This window comes from Oryctolagus cuniculus, chromosome 21 (assembly GCF_964237555.1).
Source record: "Oryctolagus cuniculus chromosome 21, mOryCun1.1, whole genome shotgun sequence".
Lineage (NCBI taxonomy): Eukaryota > Metazoa > Chordata > Mammalia > Lagomorpha > Leporidae > Oryctolagus > Oryctolagus cuniculus.
The window spans coordinates 15,761,738-15,781,631 of NC_091452.1; the positions used below are offsets into that span (position 1 = coordinate 15,761,738).

General features: G+C 51.2%; 1 protein-coding gene across 19 annotated transcripts in view; it reads right to left on the minus strand.

Moving 5' to 3' along the window:
• Positions 1-19,894, minus strand: part of CIT (citron rho-interacting serine/threonine kinase) — a 182,021-nt gene that overhangs the window by 20,914 nt on the left and 141,213 nt on the right. For 13 of the 19 annotated variants that reach the window (XM_051826615.2, XM_051826613.2, XM_051826611.2 and 10 more), the window contains 13 exons: positions 18,674-18,809; positions 16,359-16,463; positions 10,826-10,966; positions 10,278-10,385; positions 8,502-8,664; positions 8,068-8,232; positions 3,229-3,366; positions 2,546-2,726; positions 2,279-2,370; positions 1,645-1,749; positions 1,311-1,480; positions 544-588; positions 51-131 (listed from right to left, as the gene is read on the minus strand). In XM_051826615.2, the coding sequence (XP_051682575.2) occupies positions 51-131; positions 544-588; positions 1,311-1,480; positions 1,645-1,749; positions 2,279-2,370; positions 2,546-2,726; positions 3,229-3,366; positions 8,068-8,232; positions 8,502-8,664; positions 10,278-10,385; positions 10,826-10,966; positions 16,359-16,463; positions 18,674-18,809 (1,630 nt within the window). The remainder of the gene's footprint in view (positions 1-50; positions 132-543; positions 589-1,310; positions 1,481-1,644; positions 1,750-2,278; positions 2,371-2,545; positions 2,727-3,228; positions 3,367-8,067; positions 8,233-8,501; positions 8,665-10,277; positions 10,386-10,825; positions 10,967-16,358; positions 16,464-18,673; positions 18,810-19,894) is intronic. The other 6 variants (XM_017349606.3, XM_051826610.2, XM_017349605.3 and 3 more) reach the window with 3 other exon arrangements.

Consider the following 19,894-nt stretch of genomic DNA (forward strand, 5'->3'; position numbering starts at 1 on the left):
TGGCCGGCACAGGGGGCCCTCCCCTGCTGTTGGGGTCCTGAAGGCTTCACCTGGTCGCTGAAGGGCAGCGTGCAGTTCATGTCCAGCCGGTCGTCACCTTCCAGTTTCAGCAGGGAGTTCCCCAGCCATTTCTTTTTCGTACATGAGGGGAAAAAAAAAATGAAACGAGACACAGTGAGACGGAACTGCTGGGGACCAGACCAGGCAGAGAGACGAAGTTTAAAGCGAGCTACTCCTGCAGAAACAAACAGCTGCTCCTGCCTCGCCCCCTATTTTGATCTGCGCTGCAAAGCTGAGACACGCGTGGCGCTGGTGTCCCAGGGCTGCCTGTTAATTAGCACAGAGGCGTAACTGAGCCGGGATGCAGACAGGCGAGTGTGGTCAGTACAGAAACTTATCCCATAATGGGAAATAAGCTGAAGCCAAGAAAGGTCCCAGCTGCAAAGTGTTAATAAGCTGCATGGCCGGCTCCTCCCCCGCCCCCTGCTGCAGCAGGAATGCAGAGGTGTCAGAAGCACACCAAAGCGCCTTGGATCTCGGTACCTGAACCCACGCAGGCAGAAGCTCCAAGATAGTACTGTCCCGGGCCTATTGCACACACAGTAACGTGCATTTCAGTAAAAGGCTCACGTGGGGAGCAATGAAACAGGTCAGCTAAACAGGTCTGCCCAAGCCTTCTCAGGAGGCTCGTGGTTAAGACTGTTCTGATCCCTAAACCCTTAAATCATTAGGAAGGAGCCAAGTGCCTGCAAGGAGCTGTTGGGTGTTCGCGGGGCCAGTGAGTGACGAGCACTGTTTGTATCTCGGAACGTTCTAGGGGGAGGCATGCCAATCACAGCACACCTACGTCCTAAGTCTTAGGCATGAGCAGGATTTCAAAGCTGCCCACAGAGGGGCAACTGCTGCAGCAGCAAGGGAGGTTATGAAAAGCCCTCCCGAGGCAGGTGGGGCTGCCAGGGCCCCAGAGCTCGGAACTCAAGCCTTCCACCCAAAGGGACTCAACCCAGGAGCAGGAGAGGGCACGTGCTCTTCCATACGCGGCGGCTGTATCGCCATAACCAAGCCCTCTCGCGCCCAAGAGTCAGCTCTGGGTGCTGACTCCCCCATTCTAAAGGGCTGCAGAGACAAGCTGGGGACGTGCCGCCCGCTGCCTCTGAGCCTGTCCCCAAAACCCCCGGTCAGGCCTGCGGTCCGGAGCCATTACCCCTCAGGGAGGGAAGGCGAGGTGGCTGCCGGGACCCCCAAGGTCAGCTCAGCACAAGTCCACCCCTTCACAGAGACCAAGCTCTGGTGCCCATTCTCATACTCACGGCATCGGCTTCGGCCTTCTCCCTAGAAACTCTCCCACCTGCGACCACCGACTCCAGGGCAGTGACCCAGCGCTGCTTGTCAGGGAAGCTGGGAGCTAGCAAGTAGAGGGTCCTCCCGGGCCAACAGGTGGTGTGCGGGTGAGACTCCATCTTCAGGATATATGGGACATCTAGGAGATTTCATAGAGGGAACCGGATTGGGTGTGGGTTTCCTCCTCACCACTGGGAGGGATGCCCACCCCACCAGGTGCGCCCCAGCCCCAGCCACTGCTGAGCCGAGAGCTGAGGAGGGAGTGCCCCCTGTGGCCCCAGCCTGGCCCCGGCTCCCCCTCACCTGCTTTGGCTGTGTTTGCGAGTTCAGAAGCACCAACGGCCCCGTGGATAGAAACGTCCCCGTCGGGAAGGCACAGCTCAAATTCTTCCACCGGCCTCTGTCCAGCTTGGTGCAAAGAGGAAGGGCAGAAAGAAAAACAAAAGAACAGGGACAAGAACGAGGGGAGAAGAGAGCGAGAGAGAGCGAGAGAGAGACAGGGGACGCGAGTGAAGACAGGCGCACGAGAACAAGGGAAGGAGAGAGGTGTGCAGAGGAGGCAGAGAGGGAAGATAAAAACAAAACAAAGTGTGTCAGATGGGTAGCACAGTGAAATTTCTGATGACGATGCGGATTTATGGGTTAGTTGGCTGAGGCGGAAGTTCCCGGAAGGTGTATTAGCAGGTGGAATCTTCAGGGCAGCGCCCTGCGGGTCCTTCGGGGGGGAGACCTATAGATGTGAGTATCGCACCAATAACCTTTAGAGAAGTCACTTGCTTTCACTTCTCAAAAATGGGAAAGCGTAGAAGGCTCGCGAGGCAGTCCAAAAACAAACAAACAAAAAAACAAAAACACAAATCAACCGGAGCCTTCACGCCCACGCCGGGAGGCCTGGTGAGCCACGTGCACTCAGAGTCCCCCTAAATTCTTAAGTTACCTTCTCGGGCTTCGTTGTCGTAAATGAGGACTTTGGATCCCTCCAGGACAATGTACTTCCTGTCCCAGCCTTGCTGTCCTCGCTTGTTATTCCTGGGGGAGAGCGATGGAAAAGAAACACGTGTGAACTTTGAAGAGCCAGGCTGGAAGCAGGGGTGGTGAGGGGAGAACCCCAGAAGAGACACTCCCCTGGGACACATCAGGGGAGGAAGGGGCTTGCGGCCTTCCGTGCCAGCACCCGCCCTGCCCAGCCGCCCTGCAGCGGTACCTGGGCACCTTCATCCACCCCTCCAGGTGCAGGCTGCTGCTGGGCTCCTTGGCCTGGAGACCCGGGGAGTTCATTTTGTCACGGCAGAAGGCCTCGGTGAAGTGCGTGGCGTATTCGGCGGGCAGGCCGCAGGTGGCAGGCAAGCAGGTGGAGCACTTGGGATGACACATCACCTGGCACTCTAGGGAGGAGCAGTGAACAATGGCTCAGCTGGGCCTGGACGGCTCCCTGCCTCCACCAACCAAGCCCAAGGCTTCCCCTCACCCCCCACCCCTAAGTCTGGCCCTAGCATCCAGGTCATCACTCAGCTTCCCCGGCTGCCGGGCCCCTGCAGGCAGGAAGGAGGAGCCAAGTGCTCAGGACCCCCTTTTCCCGACTTCAACCCAGGTTGCCCACAAACAGGTGTGCAAAGGACATGTCCACAAGTGCTGGCTGCAGCCAGGCAGGGAGAGACCAGCCCGACAAGAGGGGCTAGAAATGAGCCAGGGCCGGGCACGCTGCAGCAGGCACGGGTCCTAAGCTGAAGACAGACACACGCTCGTGGCTTTAACAAGGAGACAGCGTGCTCCCACTGACATGAACACAGTAATGCTAGGGAGTGCAGGGCAAGGCAGCTGCTCCTGATGGCTCTTTCAGATGGAGACCCCTGGGGCCCTCGCCAGCGGCACAACCGCAGCTCTCACCGAGACATTTGGATGCTTGGCGTCCGAAGTGCACCGTGTCCAGACACACGGCGCACTTGGTGGCTCGCATGTTCAGGCCCACGTTAAACCGGTGAGGGATATTGTGGTGCATACGCTCCTTAAGACGCCGGCTAAATTCTGGAGGAAGACAGTTTTTAAATCATTACAGCGCTGCAAACGATGCCGTCGAGGAGGAAAAGACAGCCCGCAGAGGGAGAACAAACATCTGCCACTTGGGAGGCCCGCCTCCCAGTATCGGAAGGCTTGGGTCCGAGTCCGGCTTCCTGCTGCTGCACACCCTGGGAGGCAGCAGGGATGGCTCCAGTGGTTGGATCCCTGGCACCCACGCGGGAGACCTGGGTGGAGTTCCCAGCTCCCGACTTCAGGCTGGCCCAGTCCCACCGTTGCAGCATTGAGGGAGTGAACCAGCCCATGTGATTTCTTGTTTTTGCTCTCTCTCTTTCCTTGCTTCTCAAATTTTTCCAGAAGAGGGTGAGGCCACTGGGTTTAAACAGTATTTCCCTAAAGAGTATAAATAAAAGGCTAACAAGCATGTGGAAAGAAAGCTCCTATCGTTAGTCATCAGGGAACTGCAAATCAAAGCCCCAGGGAGAGGCCTCTTCCGAGCGGGTCGGTGAAGATGTGGAGGAGCCACCACTCTCATCCACTGCCGGTACGAACGTAAAACAGTGCAGCCACTGGGGGACCTCGTCTGGCAGTTCCTCAGAACTGCCCCATGGCCCAGCAATCCTACTCCTGGGTTCACACCCAAGAGAGCTGAAAACCGATGTACTCAAAAATATGTGCATAGGCCGGCGCCGTGGCTCACTAGGCTAATCCTCCGCCTGCAGTGCAGGTACCCCAGGTTCTAGTCCTGGTTGTGGCACCAGATTCTGTCCCGGTTGCTCCTCTTCTAGTCCAGCTCTCTACTGTGGCCCAGGAAGGCAGTGGAGGATGGCCCAAGTGCTTGGGTCCTGCACCCCATGGGAGACCAGGATAAGTACCTGGCTCCTGGCTTCGGATCAGCACAGCACACCGACCATAGCGGCCATTTGAGGGGTGAACCAATGGAAGGAAGACCTTTCTCTCTAACTCTGCCTGTCAAAAAAAAAAAATATATATATATATATATGTGCGTAAATGTTTCTAACAGTACAACTGATGACAGCCAAAATGTAGGAACGCCAAATGTCCATGAAGGGGTTTGTGGACACACAAGATGTGCTATCTGAGGCCGGCCAGTGGGGCTGGGGGGTCTGTGGGCCCCTTCAGATGAGTTAGAATGCCCTCCACAAGCAGGCTGTCTGCTGTGGCTGGAAAGCCTGCCTCCAGGCCAGCCAGCATCTCCCCTCTAATAGCTTCCTGTGCTGCCTGTGTGACCTTGCAGCTTTACATCACACCTTCAGGGTGGCTGCAGTCTTCCTCAGAGCTGGCAGGAGAAGGGGCTGAGCACCTGGGCAGAGCTGGACCGGCTCCGAGAGACCCTGGCCATCTCATATGACCTTGCAGCTTTCAATCATTCTTCAAGCTATTCAAGCTAGTTGCAATCTTCTGCCCAGAGCTCGCAGAGGAGGGGCTGAGCCCCTAAGGAGACACAGTCTCCAGGAGGCCCCTGCTATCTCCTCGAGCCCCAAGCCAATCAACATAGGTATGTGAAACCCCCTGTCCATGGGCACCCCCAGTAGGATGACCCAATGAGCAAAGAGTAATGCCTTAAAAACCGGGGGCACTTCCTCAAAGCCAGTGTCCTGCTCAGGCACTCCGCCCGGTCTCCTCTCGGACCAGACGCTTTCTCTGTCGCTTGCCAATTGAATAAAAGTTTCTGCCTCTTTGCAAATTGTTTTCCAGCTTTTTATTTCTATATTAAGCTGAAGCAAAGAACCCAGGAGACTCGCTCTGGCAACCACCCTCCCCTGAATGACCGGTGACACTATCTATGTGAGAAAATATTATTCAGCCAGAAAAAGAAATGAAGTACTGACCGATGCTACAGCACAGATGAACCTCAAAAACATGCTGAGAAAGAAGCCAGACATGTAGGGCCACATGTGGCATGAGATCATTTATCTGCAACGTCCAAAAGAGCAAACCCATGGAGACCCCGAGCAGAGCAGAGGTCGCCGGGGGCTGGGTAGAAAAGAAATGACTGCTAAAAGGCGCAGAGCTTGTGACGTTAGTTTTTCAGGGTTGGTGGGATGAACAAAAATGTTCAAAAATCAAGGCAGGGGCCAGTGCTGAGCATAGTGGTAAAGCCGCCGCCTGCAGTGTTAGCATCCCATACAGGCGCCAGTTTGAGTCCCAGCTGCTCCACTTCCCATCCAGCTCCCTGCTAATGCACCTGGGAAAGCAGCTGGAAGACGGCCCAAGAGCTTGGGCCCCTGCACCATATGGGAGACCCAAAAAAGCTCCTGGCTCCAGCCCGGCCCAACCCTGGCTATTGTGGCAATTTGGAAGGTGAAATAGTGGATGGAAGGCATCTCTCTCTTCCTGCCTCCCTCCCTCCCTTCCTCCCTCCCACTCTGCCTTTCAAATAATTTTTTTTTTTTTTTAAATTGGGGCAGGCATTGTGGTGCAGCAGGCTAGGCTACCACTTGGCACACCGGCATCCCATGTCAGAATGCCTGGTTTGAGTCCTGGTTTCTCTGCTTCCCTCTGATCCAGCTCCCTGCTAATATTCCTGGGCACAGAGCAGAATTCTGATGCCCCAAGCATTGGGGCCTTGCACCAATGTAGGAGACACAGATGGAGTTCCTGCCTCCTGGCTTCAGCCTGGCCCAGCCCTGGCTATAACGGGCATCTGTGGAATGAACAAGCAGATGGAAGATCTCTCTCCATCTCTCCCTCTGTGCCATTCTGCTTTTCAAATAAATAAATAAAATAAATAATTTTTAAAGATGCTCAAAATTACAATGTGATGATGGTTACATAACCCTGTGAACTTACTAAAAAAAACTGTACATTTAATTGGGTGAATTGAATGGAATGCAAATTATATTTCAATAAATATATTTAAAAACAATACAGATTAATTATAGATTGAAAAACTTTTCTTAATTTATTTCATTTTACTTGGCAGGCACGCAGAGAGAAATTTCCAGTCCTAGTTTACTCTCCAAATGCCCGTAAGAGCCAGGGCTGGGCCAGGCTAATGCCAGGAGCCTTGAAGTCCATCCAAGTCTCCCATGTGGGTGGCAGGGACCATCCCTGCTGCCTCCCAGTCTGCGTTAGCAGAAAGCTGGAGTGAGGAACTGGAGCTGGGCACTGGAGAGAAGCACTCAGATAGGACGTAGGCATCTTAACTCCTAAGCAAAACACACATCCCAGAGTAAAGCTCTGGGGCCAGCGCTGTGGTCCCGTAGGTTAAGCTGCTGTCTGTAGCACCAGCATCCCATATGAATGCCAGTTCATACCCCAGCTGCTCCACTTCCAATCCAGCTCCCCGTCAATGGCCTGAGAAAGCAGCAGAAGATGGTCCAAGTATTAGGCCCCTGCGACCCATGGGGGAGACCCAGATGAAGCTCCTGGTTCCTGGCTTCAGCTCAGCCCAGTGGGCCATTGCGGCCAACTGGGGAGTGAACCAGCAGATGGAAGAACTCTGTGTCTCTTCCTGTCTCTAACTCTTTTTAAAAAAATTCTTTTTTTTTTTTTTTAAGAGTAAAGCTCTTTGATTCAAGGTGTTACATAAACAAAGGAACAAGACGACGATGGTTCAAGAAAAACAACAGTAACACAAAGCCCATCATTTGATTTGCAACCAAAGTAGGTTTGATTGTGATACCATCACACTAAACCACAGCCGAATTCTATTTCTCTAAAACTTTCCAAACCACCTTCCTGGGTCTTTTATAAAGTCCTTTTCAATTCTAGCAAACAAAGTGTTTTCAAGACTCTCTGCACCGTTGAGAGGAATGTAAGTGGGCACAAACTACCAATATTTGAAATGCACATGACCTCCATGTCACAAGGATTTATCCCGCAGCCACAACACCCACAGAGGCCAAGGCCGCTCTTTGCAGGGTGGTCATGGCAACAGTGGATTGGAAACAACCTAAATGCCATCAACAGGCGTCTGGATCAACAGCTGAGCTCCATGCATAGATCAACGCCAGGGAGTGCCACAGCCCTCTGAAAGAACACGGCCGTCCACAAGCACTAACACGAAACACCCCGAGACTCAGCTTCAAAGGAAGGGGTCTTTCAGGAAAGGGTGGAGAAAAACACGCTCATTGTCTCCCAGTCTTAAAATACTACAAACATGAGATACCATGACTGATACAGCCATGCTGGGACTTGCCAGAACTATTGCTAAGAGAACACAACAGCTGACTCTGAGTAGCAGGGCTGGGGTTGGGGCTGGGCTCGGGGGAGACTTCTTACTCTTTATCCCTCAGCCTCACCAGCAGTTTTTACCATAAGCCTGCCTTTCTTAGAGGAGAAATGAAACTCCACACAAGTGTAATGGCCCCTGGAGAACCGCCATGGCCCCATGGGAACAGCTATGGTTTGAACGTGTGTCCCAAAAGCCGGCAAGTGGGGAACTTCATCTCTAAATTGGTAACTGAGGGGATTTGGACATGGGGCCCTTGGGAGGTGATTAGGATGAGAAGAGGTCGTGAGTGTGGGGCCCCGAATGGCACTAATGGTTTTGGAAGAGGTAGGAGAGACCTGAGCTGCCAGGCGTGCTCTGTGGCACCACGGGAGGTCCTTGGCCATACCAGGATGCAGCAAGAAGGTGCCTGAGGACCAAACACTGAGCAGGTGCCCGCACCACACTCCTGGGCTTCACTCCCGCTGCGACCGTCACTCAGCAACAGAAACCAGACTACAGGAAGAACGCACCCTCTGGAGTGGAAGACTCCTTTCTGCGGCTGGACGGCGGGGCCAGCAGGCTCATGGCACTGGGCTGGTGCTCGGGCGACCGCACGATGGCGGACATGGCGATCTGCTGCCTCGCGGTGGCCGGTGTGGACGGGTGCGGGTGTTCTGCGGCTTTCCGGTGGGCAGCTGCAGAAAGACCGGTACAGCGTCTTGTGGTCAGCTGGTCACCGAGCGGACGCACCCCGGGTTGTCCTTCAAGGATGCAAGACCCAAAGCGCACGCATGGTGCCCATTCAGCAATGCCAAGGATGCGGCTGTACATCTGCCAGACGTGGAACGCCTGGACTGGAAGTGGACGGGCCAAACACAAAGACACGGAACTGGTCCTGGCCAACCTCGTGGAGTCGTCCTCTGCCTGTCCCACAGCCCGGAGCGCGTGCAAGAGGGAGCCCTACCTTCCTCCCGGGCGGAGCGCAGCTCGATGCGGGTCTTCTGCAGAGCTTCCTCCAGCTCGGCACAGCGAGCTTTCTCCTTCTCCAGGGCCAGCTTCAGTTCATTGTACTGCAGAGGAACCTGTGTGGGCAAAGCAGGGTCCTCTTTCCGTCGACTAAATAAACCCTAGCAATGGAAACAGAGATAGCTCCTGACTGCTGGAAGCTGGCACTGGGGTAGCTACAGGACATCTGACTCGGGAGAGGCGAAGCACGGAGGCCAGGAGCATACTCACTGTAAGTGCATTTAGCAAAAATGGCAAGTGAGGGGGGAGGGGATGGGCTGAGCCACAGCCCGCTCCGGCCGGCTGGGGGAAAAAAGAACAAAACGGGGGCGCAGAAGTGTTCACCGAGCGGGTTAAAGACGCTTGCACTGCCACCACCTCTTCCTTTGGCATCCCCAGGACGGGAGGGCATTTCTGAGTCTGTACCCCTCAAAAAATGGAACCGGGAGAGGATGGAGGATGCAGCGCCGGGTCAGAGGTCACTCTTGCCTTTGAATTTGTCTCACGATGCTTATGACAAGACACAGATGGGAGTGCTTTTCCAAAAGGAAGAAAAAAAAAAAAAAAAAACGCTAAAAATGACGTCAAAACAAGAGGCATCTTTAAAAAAAATGCAAACGGAAACATTTACTGCACATGGAAAGGAAAAAAAAAAGAAAAATCCAGGAATAATGCAAATGAAAGAAAAAATTAACTGAAAGAAAAAAATATATGGAAACACCCTAACTACATCAAGTGACATAACCAGGGAACAGTCGCTGCTAAAATAAAAAAGATTAAACATCGTAAGAATTACAAACACACACAGTCACACAGGTGCACGAAAATCCGCCCCTGCAGCCTCTGCAGGCCACCCTCACCCCTGCAGCACGGACGGCACCAGGAGCCGGGACACCCACCAGGTCTCCCACACCTGTCTCGGGACCCCCGCTCTGCAAGTCCTTGCCTGAGAAGCCTCTGCCACTACGGGGTTCTAAAGCCTTGGGAAGGAGACCACAAGCTCCTCAGAGACCTTAGAGGAACTGAGACCCAGGACAAAGGCTGCAACGAGAAATCACGGGAATCGGCAGGAATCACTGGGAAATCGGGCCTGTGACAAGCAACCCTGCTGCGGGCACCCACCTACAGCCCTGTCCACGGTTGTTGATTTGTTTCTTGTGATAGCAAAGGGACGGTGCAGCAGTGGGGGAGGGTCCAGCCATCGAGCCAGGACGCTTTATAAGGCAGGTCAACTCCCTGGATTCCAGTCGAGCAATGGACTGGGCCAGGTCATTTCCAAGGACTTTCTGGACTCAGGTCTCCTGTGGAGTCCCTGACATACGATCCTAGAGCCCCTCTGCGCCCCTGTGCCTGCAGCCTTCTCAGCCCTCTAGACTCACGCGCGTAAGCTGCCCCTGCTCTCTGGAGTCCCTGCTCGTGACCTGCGGATCCCACTATAGTCCAGGACACACGACCCAGCGTACTGCCCACAGCTACGAGGGGCACACTCCCTGAACAGAGAAAGGCACCACAATCTTAATGGCCACGAATGGCAAGTCATTCGTTGGATTGGATCAATGATACCCCTGATAAGGGCTACTCCGATTCTCTCAAAAACTATGTATTTTTTTTTACCCAAAAACAAAACAGGAAAATGAACATTATTTCCTGCCACGTGCCTGTGATCACACACCGTGGCGATGCCCACGGAATCGGGAATGATGGAGCAAAACTGTCCACTCCCACTGTGACCCACCTTTTTCTTTTTAGCGGGTTGGTCCATTTTGGCTTGCAGAAAATCAATGAGTTTGGTTTGTTGAGAAATCGTGCCTTCCATTTTCACCTTTTCGTGAGAATACAGAACCTAAAATGGAAACAGAAAGAGAAAAGCACCTTAGAGCCAAGGCAGGAGGACACGGCTACAGGCAGGACCATCTGAGAACAGACCGCACAGGTGTCGGGATCCCAGCACGTGAGCGTGCGACACAGACAGCATGGTGCCGGTGGGCACGTTCTTGTTCATTTAGTCCCGATTTTATTGCAAAGGAAAAAAAAAAAGATGGGGTTAATAAATGGAATAAACGGAACAGACGAGAAAGTAAAAATAGTAAAAGGCTGATGTTACATTTCAGGTGGTGGTCACCAGGGACACTTTCCGGCTTCCTTGGACGTTTGAAAATTTCCCTAAAGAACCCTTGGGGGAAGCAGACACCGCATACCACAAAGACGCCGGCCGTTTCAGTGGAGGCCCCCCGCCGCGGCGCCTAGGCACCCCACCTCCCAGCAGGCCCCGCAGGTGCGCACCTGGATGTTCTCCAGCTGATACTCCAGGTCACTCCTTTCTGTCTTCAGCAAATCAGCCCGGTCCAGGGCTTCCTGCAGCCCCTGAGTCAGACGGAAGATGTGGTTCTTCTGCAGGTCCATCTGCTGCTGTAACTTGGCTTGCTGGTGGGAGAAGGGGAGGGGGGGGCAGAGGCTCAGCCCCTCACAGCACATAACTCGGCCCCTACTGCTCCTCCTCCCGAACTAACTTCAGGCACGGCACCCAAAGCTCAGCTTCTGAAACCATCTCACGGCAGAGTCAGAAATTGCTGTCTATGTCAAAATGATGTGGGCGTGGCTGGGAAGGAGCGGCACAAGCCCCAGGGTCCCGGGGTGGCAGGCACCAGGCCGCAGTCGGAGCGACAGCTGAGGCTACTTTGGAACGGAAAGGCTTGGGCCACCTGAGAGCACCTCACAGGCAGTGAGACTCGGTGCTGTGGCAGCTGAATCCGCTCTGGCTTTAAGCGGAGGGTCCCGAGTGTGGTCAGCGGTCAGCCGCTCCTGCAGGCAGGGCGAGGGACACAGGAGCCCAATCGCCCACACCGACTGAGCCTCAATCAAGGAGACAGATCCACGGGATGCCGAGAAAGGCAGAGGAGCCGAGACACAGCACCGGTGTCGGTAAAACCCACAGGGGCAAAAAAGCCCATTTAGTACATTGGAAATGGTTTTGTGCTACGATTTGCTCTCTGATTTTCACATCGGAAGCCAACCCAGAGTCAGCACAGGTGATAAAGACCCTGGCTTGATGGCTCTTTCCTAAACTCTTCTGTTTCTGTAAAGCAAGGGAGAGCAGCCATGCTGACCAGCTGCTGCTGGTCTCATCCAGCCCCAAGCTGTGTTCTAAACACTCTTGCTGCGGCCCAGATCCCATCTGCACACTCGGCACAGGGAGCTACAGGAGAGCAACAGCCATCACCACAGGCGTTTTCAAACAGTCACTGGCAGGAGCCAAAGCCTTTCACCCAGGCACGCCAAAGGCCGCTGACAACCTCAGAACTTGCTGGCCCTGCTCACCTCACACCCCTTCTCTCCACCTGTGTCTTTTCCTTCCCTTTCTGTTCATCACCGGCCCTATCTCTTGGGAGGGAGCCGATTTCTGGAGGCACCACACACTAGCAGAAGAGAACCTGGACCTAGAATCTCACAGGCCCCTCTGAGTGTGGGCCTGAACAGCTCAGTGGTGTGACTGCAGGTGACTGTACTGTCCCCTGGAGCCCTGTATCTTCACCTCAGAGTGGGTGCAACGCCTGCCCCACTGGCAACACACTGAGCACAAGGCCTGGCATACAGCAGGTGCTTAATGAATGCTGGTCCTCTCTATCTCCTTTGTCCTCCTTTCTTCCCTCCATCCAGGGCTGTGCTTTCCCTCACTTTCCCACCTACCTTTTCCCTATCGCCCTACCATAAAGCAAGAGAGAACCAATACTAACTAGAGATCACTTGGCTTGGACACATAACCAGGAGTCTCCCAATTGCACTGTAGAATCCCCTAAAATACAGGTAAAAAAGGAAGAAAACAGCCAGGACACCCTCTTAAGGGGAGCTATGGGGCCCCGCCTCACAGGTGATTTCTTCCACAAATTACCCTGTTTAGCTTCTTTCTACTATTTTAGGACATTAGCTCCCAGGCAGGAGGCAGAGAAACAGCTGCCAGGGACAAGAATCCGCTTCGTGAAAGCCAGGTCCAAAATGTTTTTCTGGAATAAACATCTCAACTGTCCATTAGCTTTCCAAGAAACAGGCTGGTTACCTACTAGTGACAAACACTCATGCACACTGAAGTGTTCTTCAGAACCATTAAGCTGCTTCCCAGAGAGAGAGGGGAGTGGGTCGGCATGAAAGCAGGGCCTGAGCAGGGCGCTGAGACCTGTCCGACACTTTTACAGGGTGACAGGAAACCACAGGATGAGAGAAGGAACTGGGTGACAGAGCTAGAGCAGGAAATGACCCCGCTGGGCAAGAAGGGTGACCAAAACCACCAAGAAAAGTTCAGCAGGGTGTAGTGTTTCTGACAGAGCATACAGTTGTCTAGGAAGGAAAACAGCTCATGGAAGGGCGGCTGATGCTCTCGCTGGTCAACGGGTGCCAATCACGGAGGAGACCCCACCCCAAGCCCCACCCCACAGAGCCCCGGGAACAAGCAGAGGTTTACAGAACCCAGGATGGACGTGGCAATAGCCCACTGCATGCAGTGCCATTCGGCCCACAGGGGTCTCTAGAAACTCCCTTTTGGAAAGATACATCTACCAGAAAAGAACATCCAAAGCTTGGAGGGATTTGAAATGTTTCAGTTAGAAAACAGAAGGCAACTTGGAGGGGGAGAGCTAGCTGGATCTCAGCAACTGTCACAGAGGATAAAAGCAGCTCTCTTGTGGGCTTATCGCAAGCCCATTTTACATGAGTTAATTCATGTAAAATACTCAGGAAGGCACCTGGCACATAGTAAGTGCTAATTAAATACTAGTTATTTGGATTACTAATCAAGTAATTTGACTACTGATCAACAGCCATCTCTGATTTGGGTTGGAAATATCAGACTACTCTCTAATCTCATGTTTCAGTGTCTTAGAATCAGTGGGTAGAAGTTTTAAGTTTTAGATTGAAATAAGAAAGGATTTTCTAAGAATTAGAGCTGCTGACAAATGAACGGGGGGACCAGCACATCTGGTGCAGCAGATTCAGCCACCACCTGCAAAGCCAGTGCAAGTCCCAGCTGCTTCATTTCTGATCCAGCTCCCTGCTAATGCACTGGGGGAAGCAGTGAAGCTGGCCCTAGTGCTCGGGCTCCTGCACCCATATGCGAGACCTAGATGGGTTTCCTGGCTTCTGGCTTTGGCCTGGCCCAATCCCAGCCATTGCAGCCATCTGGGGAGTGAACCAGCGGGTGGGAGATCTCGCTGTATCTATCTGTCTTTTTGTAACTCTGCCTTTCAAAGAAATACATACATCTTTTTAAAACGAACAGGCTGAAGTATCCAAAGTCAGTGTATCTAGGCCACCGTTTGAGAGGGGAAGGGATTCTCTGCCTCGGACAGGATGACTTTGGCCAGGATCAACAAAGCAACTTCCTCCCCTGGTGCTACATCCAATGGACCGACACTGGCTGCCAAGAACCGTGTTGGGAAAGCTTCTGAGGCCACCGTGGGCCACCAAGGAACATGTAAGAGGAAGGTCCGGATCCTTTATCTGCAGGGATAAAGGGACCAGTGCTGGGGATTTGGATTAGAGGAGCGAAAACCCCTCCCACTTCTGAGACTCTGACTCTGCCCAACCCAAACATCTCCACACCTGTGATGAGGACACTTGGGTGAGACCTTGGGCCCACGCTCGTCCAGCACAGCCCACAGCCAAGGATCCCAACTGCAATTTGGGACAATAAACATCAATCTTTATTTCCCAGAGGTTTCAGCTGTCTGTGACATCTGCTTCAAGCACAGTGTCGGCCAGATGTCTGCTCAGAAATCTATCTGTGGGGTACAAACTGGGAAACTGGAAATGTTCTCATGTCGCTCCAAAGCGAGAACGAGGGAGCGAGGCAGGCTTGCAGCCTATTCCCAGCGCTGCCACTGACTCACCAGTAACCTTGGACCACAGCACTGAGCTGTCAGGGCCAATCTGCCCTCTTCAGGAGGAAGACAGCATAGGCATTACTTAGGTGCCTGCTGGAGGCAGAAAGAGCAGAACAGGGAACACTGCCTATTCATCCCAGACAAGAGGCCACAATTCTCTATTTGACCACCAGGTAAATGTAAAATTTCCATTACAGGTTCAACATCTCTAAGACAAAAAAAAAAAAAAAAAAAAAAAAAAAAAAAAAAAAAAAAACCTGAAATCTAAAACATAAAAATTTGTTGTTTTTTTTTTTTAAATAAATTGAACCCACAGAATGAATGGATTTGTTTTTCTTTGAAAAGCAAGAGAGACAGAGAGGAGAGCTCTCATCCACAGGTTCACTCCCCAAATGCCCATAAAGGCCAGGGTTGAAGCTTGGAGTCAGGAACTCCATCCAGGCCTCCCACTTGGGTGCCAAGAACCCAGTAACTTGAGCCACACCAGTGCCTCCCAGGGTCTACATTAGCAGAAAACTAGAAACAGGAGCTGGAACTAGGAATCAAACCCAGGTACTCCCAAGTGGGATGTGGGTATCTTAACTAGTGACTTACGCCTTGGACTAAATGCCCAACCCAAATCCAAAGCTCACTGATATAATGCCACAAATGGAAAATCCCACACATGACTTCATAGGGGTCACAGTCAAAATGCAGGCGCACTAAAAGCACTGGACAACGTTACCTTCAGGCAACTGTACAAGGCATATAAGAAAAATAAACGAATTTCAGTTTTAGGTTTAGGCTCCATCCTTAGGATGTCTCACTACATGTATGCAAGTATTCCAAAATTTGAAATCTGAAACACTTCTGGTCCCAAGCATTCTGCATAAGGGATACTCAACCTATGTAGTGTTCTTCAGACCATCTGATGAACTTCATGTCTATACAAGTTGACATTGCATTACTAATTTTATTTTTTTAATTTATAGTGGCAAAATACACATAACAAAATTCATCACTAATGTAAGTCCTTCTGTGGCTGAAGGACATTCGTGTCATCATGCAGCCATCACTACCATCCATTTCCAGAACTCTCCCAAACTCCCACCTGTATCTTTCAAAGTATCATTCTATAAAATATTCAATACCCACCTGCCAAATTTCACTACACTTTTCCTACTTAATAGCATAGCAAAATTATTTCTACCAGTAAATCACCTCAGAGCTAAGGGGATCACAAAAAAAAATTATGCACAAGAGGGTTCTGGTTAACTGAACTCTCTGGAGCTCAACTTTTCATTAGGTATCTGTATGGAGTACATTTGTCCTCGTAGGTCAAGTCTAACGAACAAAGTAGAATCATTAGGGAGTCAATATGTAAGACGTTCGGTGAGAGTGGGCAATAGTCATCCATTTCAGTAGCAATTTTCAGAGCTCTATGAAAAGGTACAGGAAATGAAATAATGGATGGGCTTAGGAGATCAATTTGAGCTTGTCATCTTCTGTCTCAAAAGCAGGGCACAATTTTTTGTAATTGAATTAAATGAATGTTCAAAAGTATTCATGAAATTTGGTGCTCGGCATAACCTGATCCAATCCCTACCCTGTGAAGGAAGCTAATATTCATGGGTGTCCTGTCAGCATGAAACTTAATACTTTGCATATTAATTCTAAAGAAGAGTTTAAACTTGATATTCATTCACCTGTGCATTTCATAAACCTCTATTTGGCACAAACTCACTATGAGCTTGACAATCTATCATGCACCATGGACCCTCTGATCCTCACAACATGTTCTCTGAATATTTAAATACTGCAAAGTATTATGTAACCGCCTGACTCTTTCTTGAAAATTCCAATTTCAAGATATGAAACGTCTAAGTTGGCTCTGACCACCGGAACACTCTGAGTTTTTCCATTCAGAATCCCCCGGCTCTGTTTTCCCAGGTGTTTGTACTCACCTCTTCCAGGAGTCTCTGTTTGAGCTCGCGTTCAGTCTCCAGTTTCTGTTGTAAGCTCCGAGCATTCATTTCAAGCATGGCATGCTTTTTCTCCAGGTCATTGAGCTGGACATTGGGAAAAATGGACCATGATGCCACAGTTAAGAATGTTAGAGGCCAATGGCTTTCACAAACCTTCACAGATAAAGAACAATCAGCTTCGAAAGGTCAGAATGACAATGTTGTTACAGAGTTCAGGCCACAGGTAGGTTTTCCAAGGGATGTTAGTTATGTGAGGATAAGACTCTTTCTAAGGGACAGGTCTCATATATTGCTGTGAGAAGTTCTAAGGGCGTGGCTGCTCAAGAATTTATCTGACATGCTTTGGCTGCATTTAATTAAATGATTATACACTGACTACTTACTACTTGCATAGCAATGTAGCTCTGGGCATAAAAGCATGGCTAAGCTCTCTCAAGGATCTTAAGTCAGAAAGGCAGAAGGTGTTACAAATAACGACTGCTTTGTCAGTTAATAAGTTGCATACAAAAAGGTATGGAAAAGATAAAGTTATCCCAATTGGGAGATCAAGAAACAATGGTCTTGGCCGGTTGCCGCGGCTCAATAGGCTAATCCTCCGCCTGCGGCGCCGGCACCCCGGGTTCTAGTCCTGGTTGGGGCGCTGGATTGTGTCCCGGTTGCTCCTCTTCCAGTCCAGCTCTCTGCTGTGGCCCGGGAGGGCAGTGGAGGATGGCCCAGGTCCTTGGGCCCTGCACCCGCATGGGAGACCAGGAGGAGGCACCTGGCTCCTGGCTTCGGATCGGCGCAGCACGCCAGCCATAGTGGCCACTTGGGGGTTAACCAACGGAAAAAGGAAGACCTTTCTCTCTCTCTCTCTCTCTCTCTCTCTCTCTCTCTCTGTCTAACTCTGCCTGTCAAAAGAAAGAAAGAAAGAATGGTCTTGGAATATTTGGAGTTTAAAGGATGCTTAAGACTTGGCTACTGGATATTTTAAGGAGAGCCAACTAGGAAAAAGTATCCAGTTAAACATAAAAGGGTTCACTGAACTCTAAATAATAAATTACTTTTTTCACACTTAAAAAAGAAACAGTAAGCCAGCATCAGGGAACCAAGGAGTGTCCCAGAGTAGCAAGCACTAGTCTTGAATTCAATTCTGCTTTTGTGAATTTCTGGTAAGAAAACAATCATAATATTTTCAGACACACACACACACAAAAAAAAAACCTACAAAACACGAACAAGACTGTAATACACATAATGAGATTATGGTACACAAAACACGAACAAGGTTTATGTTATTCACAGTGTTACTTAGGAGGCAAAAAACTGGAAGAAGCCCAACTTTCCAGCACAAGTAGGATGATTAAATTAGGCACCTCCATCGAATTGATTTTTTTTTAGAGCTACGTGTTCAAAAATATTCAATAACCCAAAAAAAGCCTGTTATGATGTTAAAATAAAAGATGTAAAGCTATATGTATAGTAAAAACCTGTACTTACACAAATGGTCCAGTAATGTGAATATGTGTGTATATGCGCATATGTATAAATAGCAAAAAGAAACTGCAAATAAATTCACCGCTAATACAGCAGGGTAAGGGGTTACCATGCATTTTTTCCTTTTCCATGGTTTCTATATTTACCTTAATGACCTCAAACACTTATTTTTAGAACAATGAAACTACAAACTTTAGATTTTATGTGTGTATGTGGAAAGTGTGAGCCCTGCGCATATAAAGCTTCTGATCTCTACTTTTGTCATCTGTAACACTGAAGCACCTCGTCTGCATCTTTTTTAAGGCCATTAAAGAATCCAGCACATGCATGTATTTTGTGAATGTAACATGTGAAGGTGCATGGACAGAACACACGCATGTCCAATGTGAAATACACAGGACGTGCATGCGTCACGAGCCCACGCTCAGAGACACTGGCCAGCTGTGGCTGCAGCAATGGAATGAGTGTTAGTCACTGCCACAGTGCACCTCCCCAAGTATGCCCAGCATTAAATCCATAAAGCCTGCTAGAAACAAGATGCCAGACGATGGAACAGAAATTCAGGACTTGGGACCCAGCCAGGGAGATGTTAAGAGGTCACTGAGCAACCACGATCACCCAGCACCCATCACCACTCACACCATCACCAACCAAGGATGTCCCCCAGGAGGGTATGACCAGGTGACACTTCCGGGTTGAACGGATGTATGCTTAGGTAATACGCTTACCGGGGATTGAATTTTGATGTGTGTCAAGCATGTCTTTAAAAGATGGAAACAGAAAATGCTTTTCTACAAGGCAGAGGGCCAAGTGCTGACCTTGTCGGAGAGGCTCTCGGCTTTCAGCTTCTGTTCCTTGAGAGCCTGCTGCAGAGCGAGGATCTCGGCCTTGTGCTCCTTCACCGCCAGCTCCACCACCTGGCGAGACTCGGTGATCCGCTGGTCGGCCCTCGCCCTGCCACAGAAACACAGGCCCACCTTTAGGGTTCCCGCTGCCAGCGATCTGCAGAGTGGGGGCCCCTATCTAATCCTGACAAGCAACTCAACAGGCTGAGAGTTGGACAGACGCCCAACCCTGCCTCCGACTTCCAAATTATATCTTCCTTTCCAACCGCTTACCCAGCAAAGATGTGACCCACTTTAGGCCTTGGGTAAAAATGCCCTTAAAAGGTAAGGCTCCTGTGAGTACTCACTTGGAAAGCTGAAAGGGAAAAGACAGCTCCAAATGCAACTGGGCTGAACACGCTGTGTCAAGACTGGCACACCCTCCGTGGGCCTGGAGATGGGGTGAGCCCCCACGGAAGAACCACAGGAGCAGGGACCACGGCAGACCCACTGGAGCAAGCTTTTCCTCCCTTTAAATATATGCAAGAGGCTAAGTGTTTCAGGTGCCCATCAAGTAACTGAACCGTGATCTGAGGAATGCATCCAAACACCGAAGCACAGAAACACAAGAAGCCGGACGGGACAAGGCCGTCCTTTCCCCGACGTGGGCGAGCCATTCTCCTACCCCACACTCAGGCTCACCCCAACGTGGTGGAGCCATTCTCCTACCCCACACTCGGGCTCATCCCCGATGTGGGCAAGCCATTCTCCTACCCCACACTCGGGCTCACCCCCAACATGGGCGAGCCAATCTCCTACCCCACACTCGGGCTCATTCCCAATGTGGGCGAGCCATTCTCCTACCTCACACTCAGGCTCACCCCGACATGGGGGAGCCATTCTCCTACCCCACACTCGGGCTCATCCCTGACGTGGGCGAGCCATTCTCCTACCCCACACTCAGGCTCACCCCAGATGTGGGCAAGCCATTCTCCTATCCCACACTCAGGCTCACCCCAGATGTGGGCGAGTCATTCTCCTACCCCACACTCGGGCTCATCCCAGACGTGGGCGAGCCATTCTCCTACCCCACACTCAGGCTCACCCCAGATGTGGGCAAGCCATTCTCCTACCCCACACTCGGGCTCACCCCAGATGTGGGCGAGCCATTCTCCTACCCCACACTCAGGCCCTGATGTGGTGGAGCCATTCTCC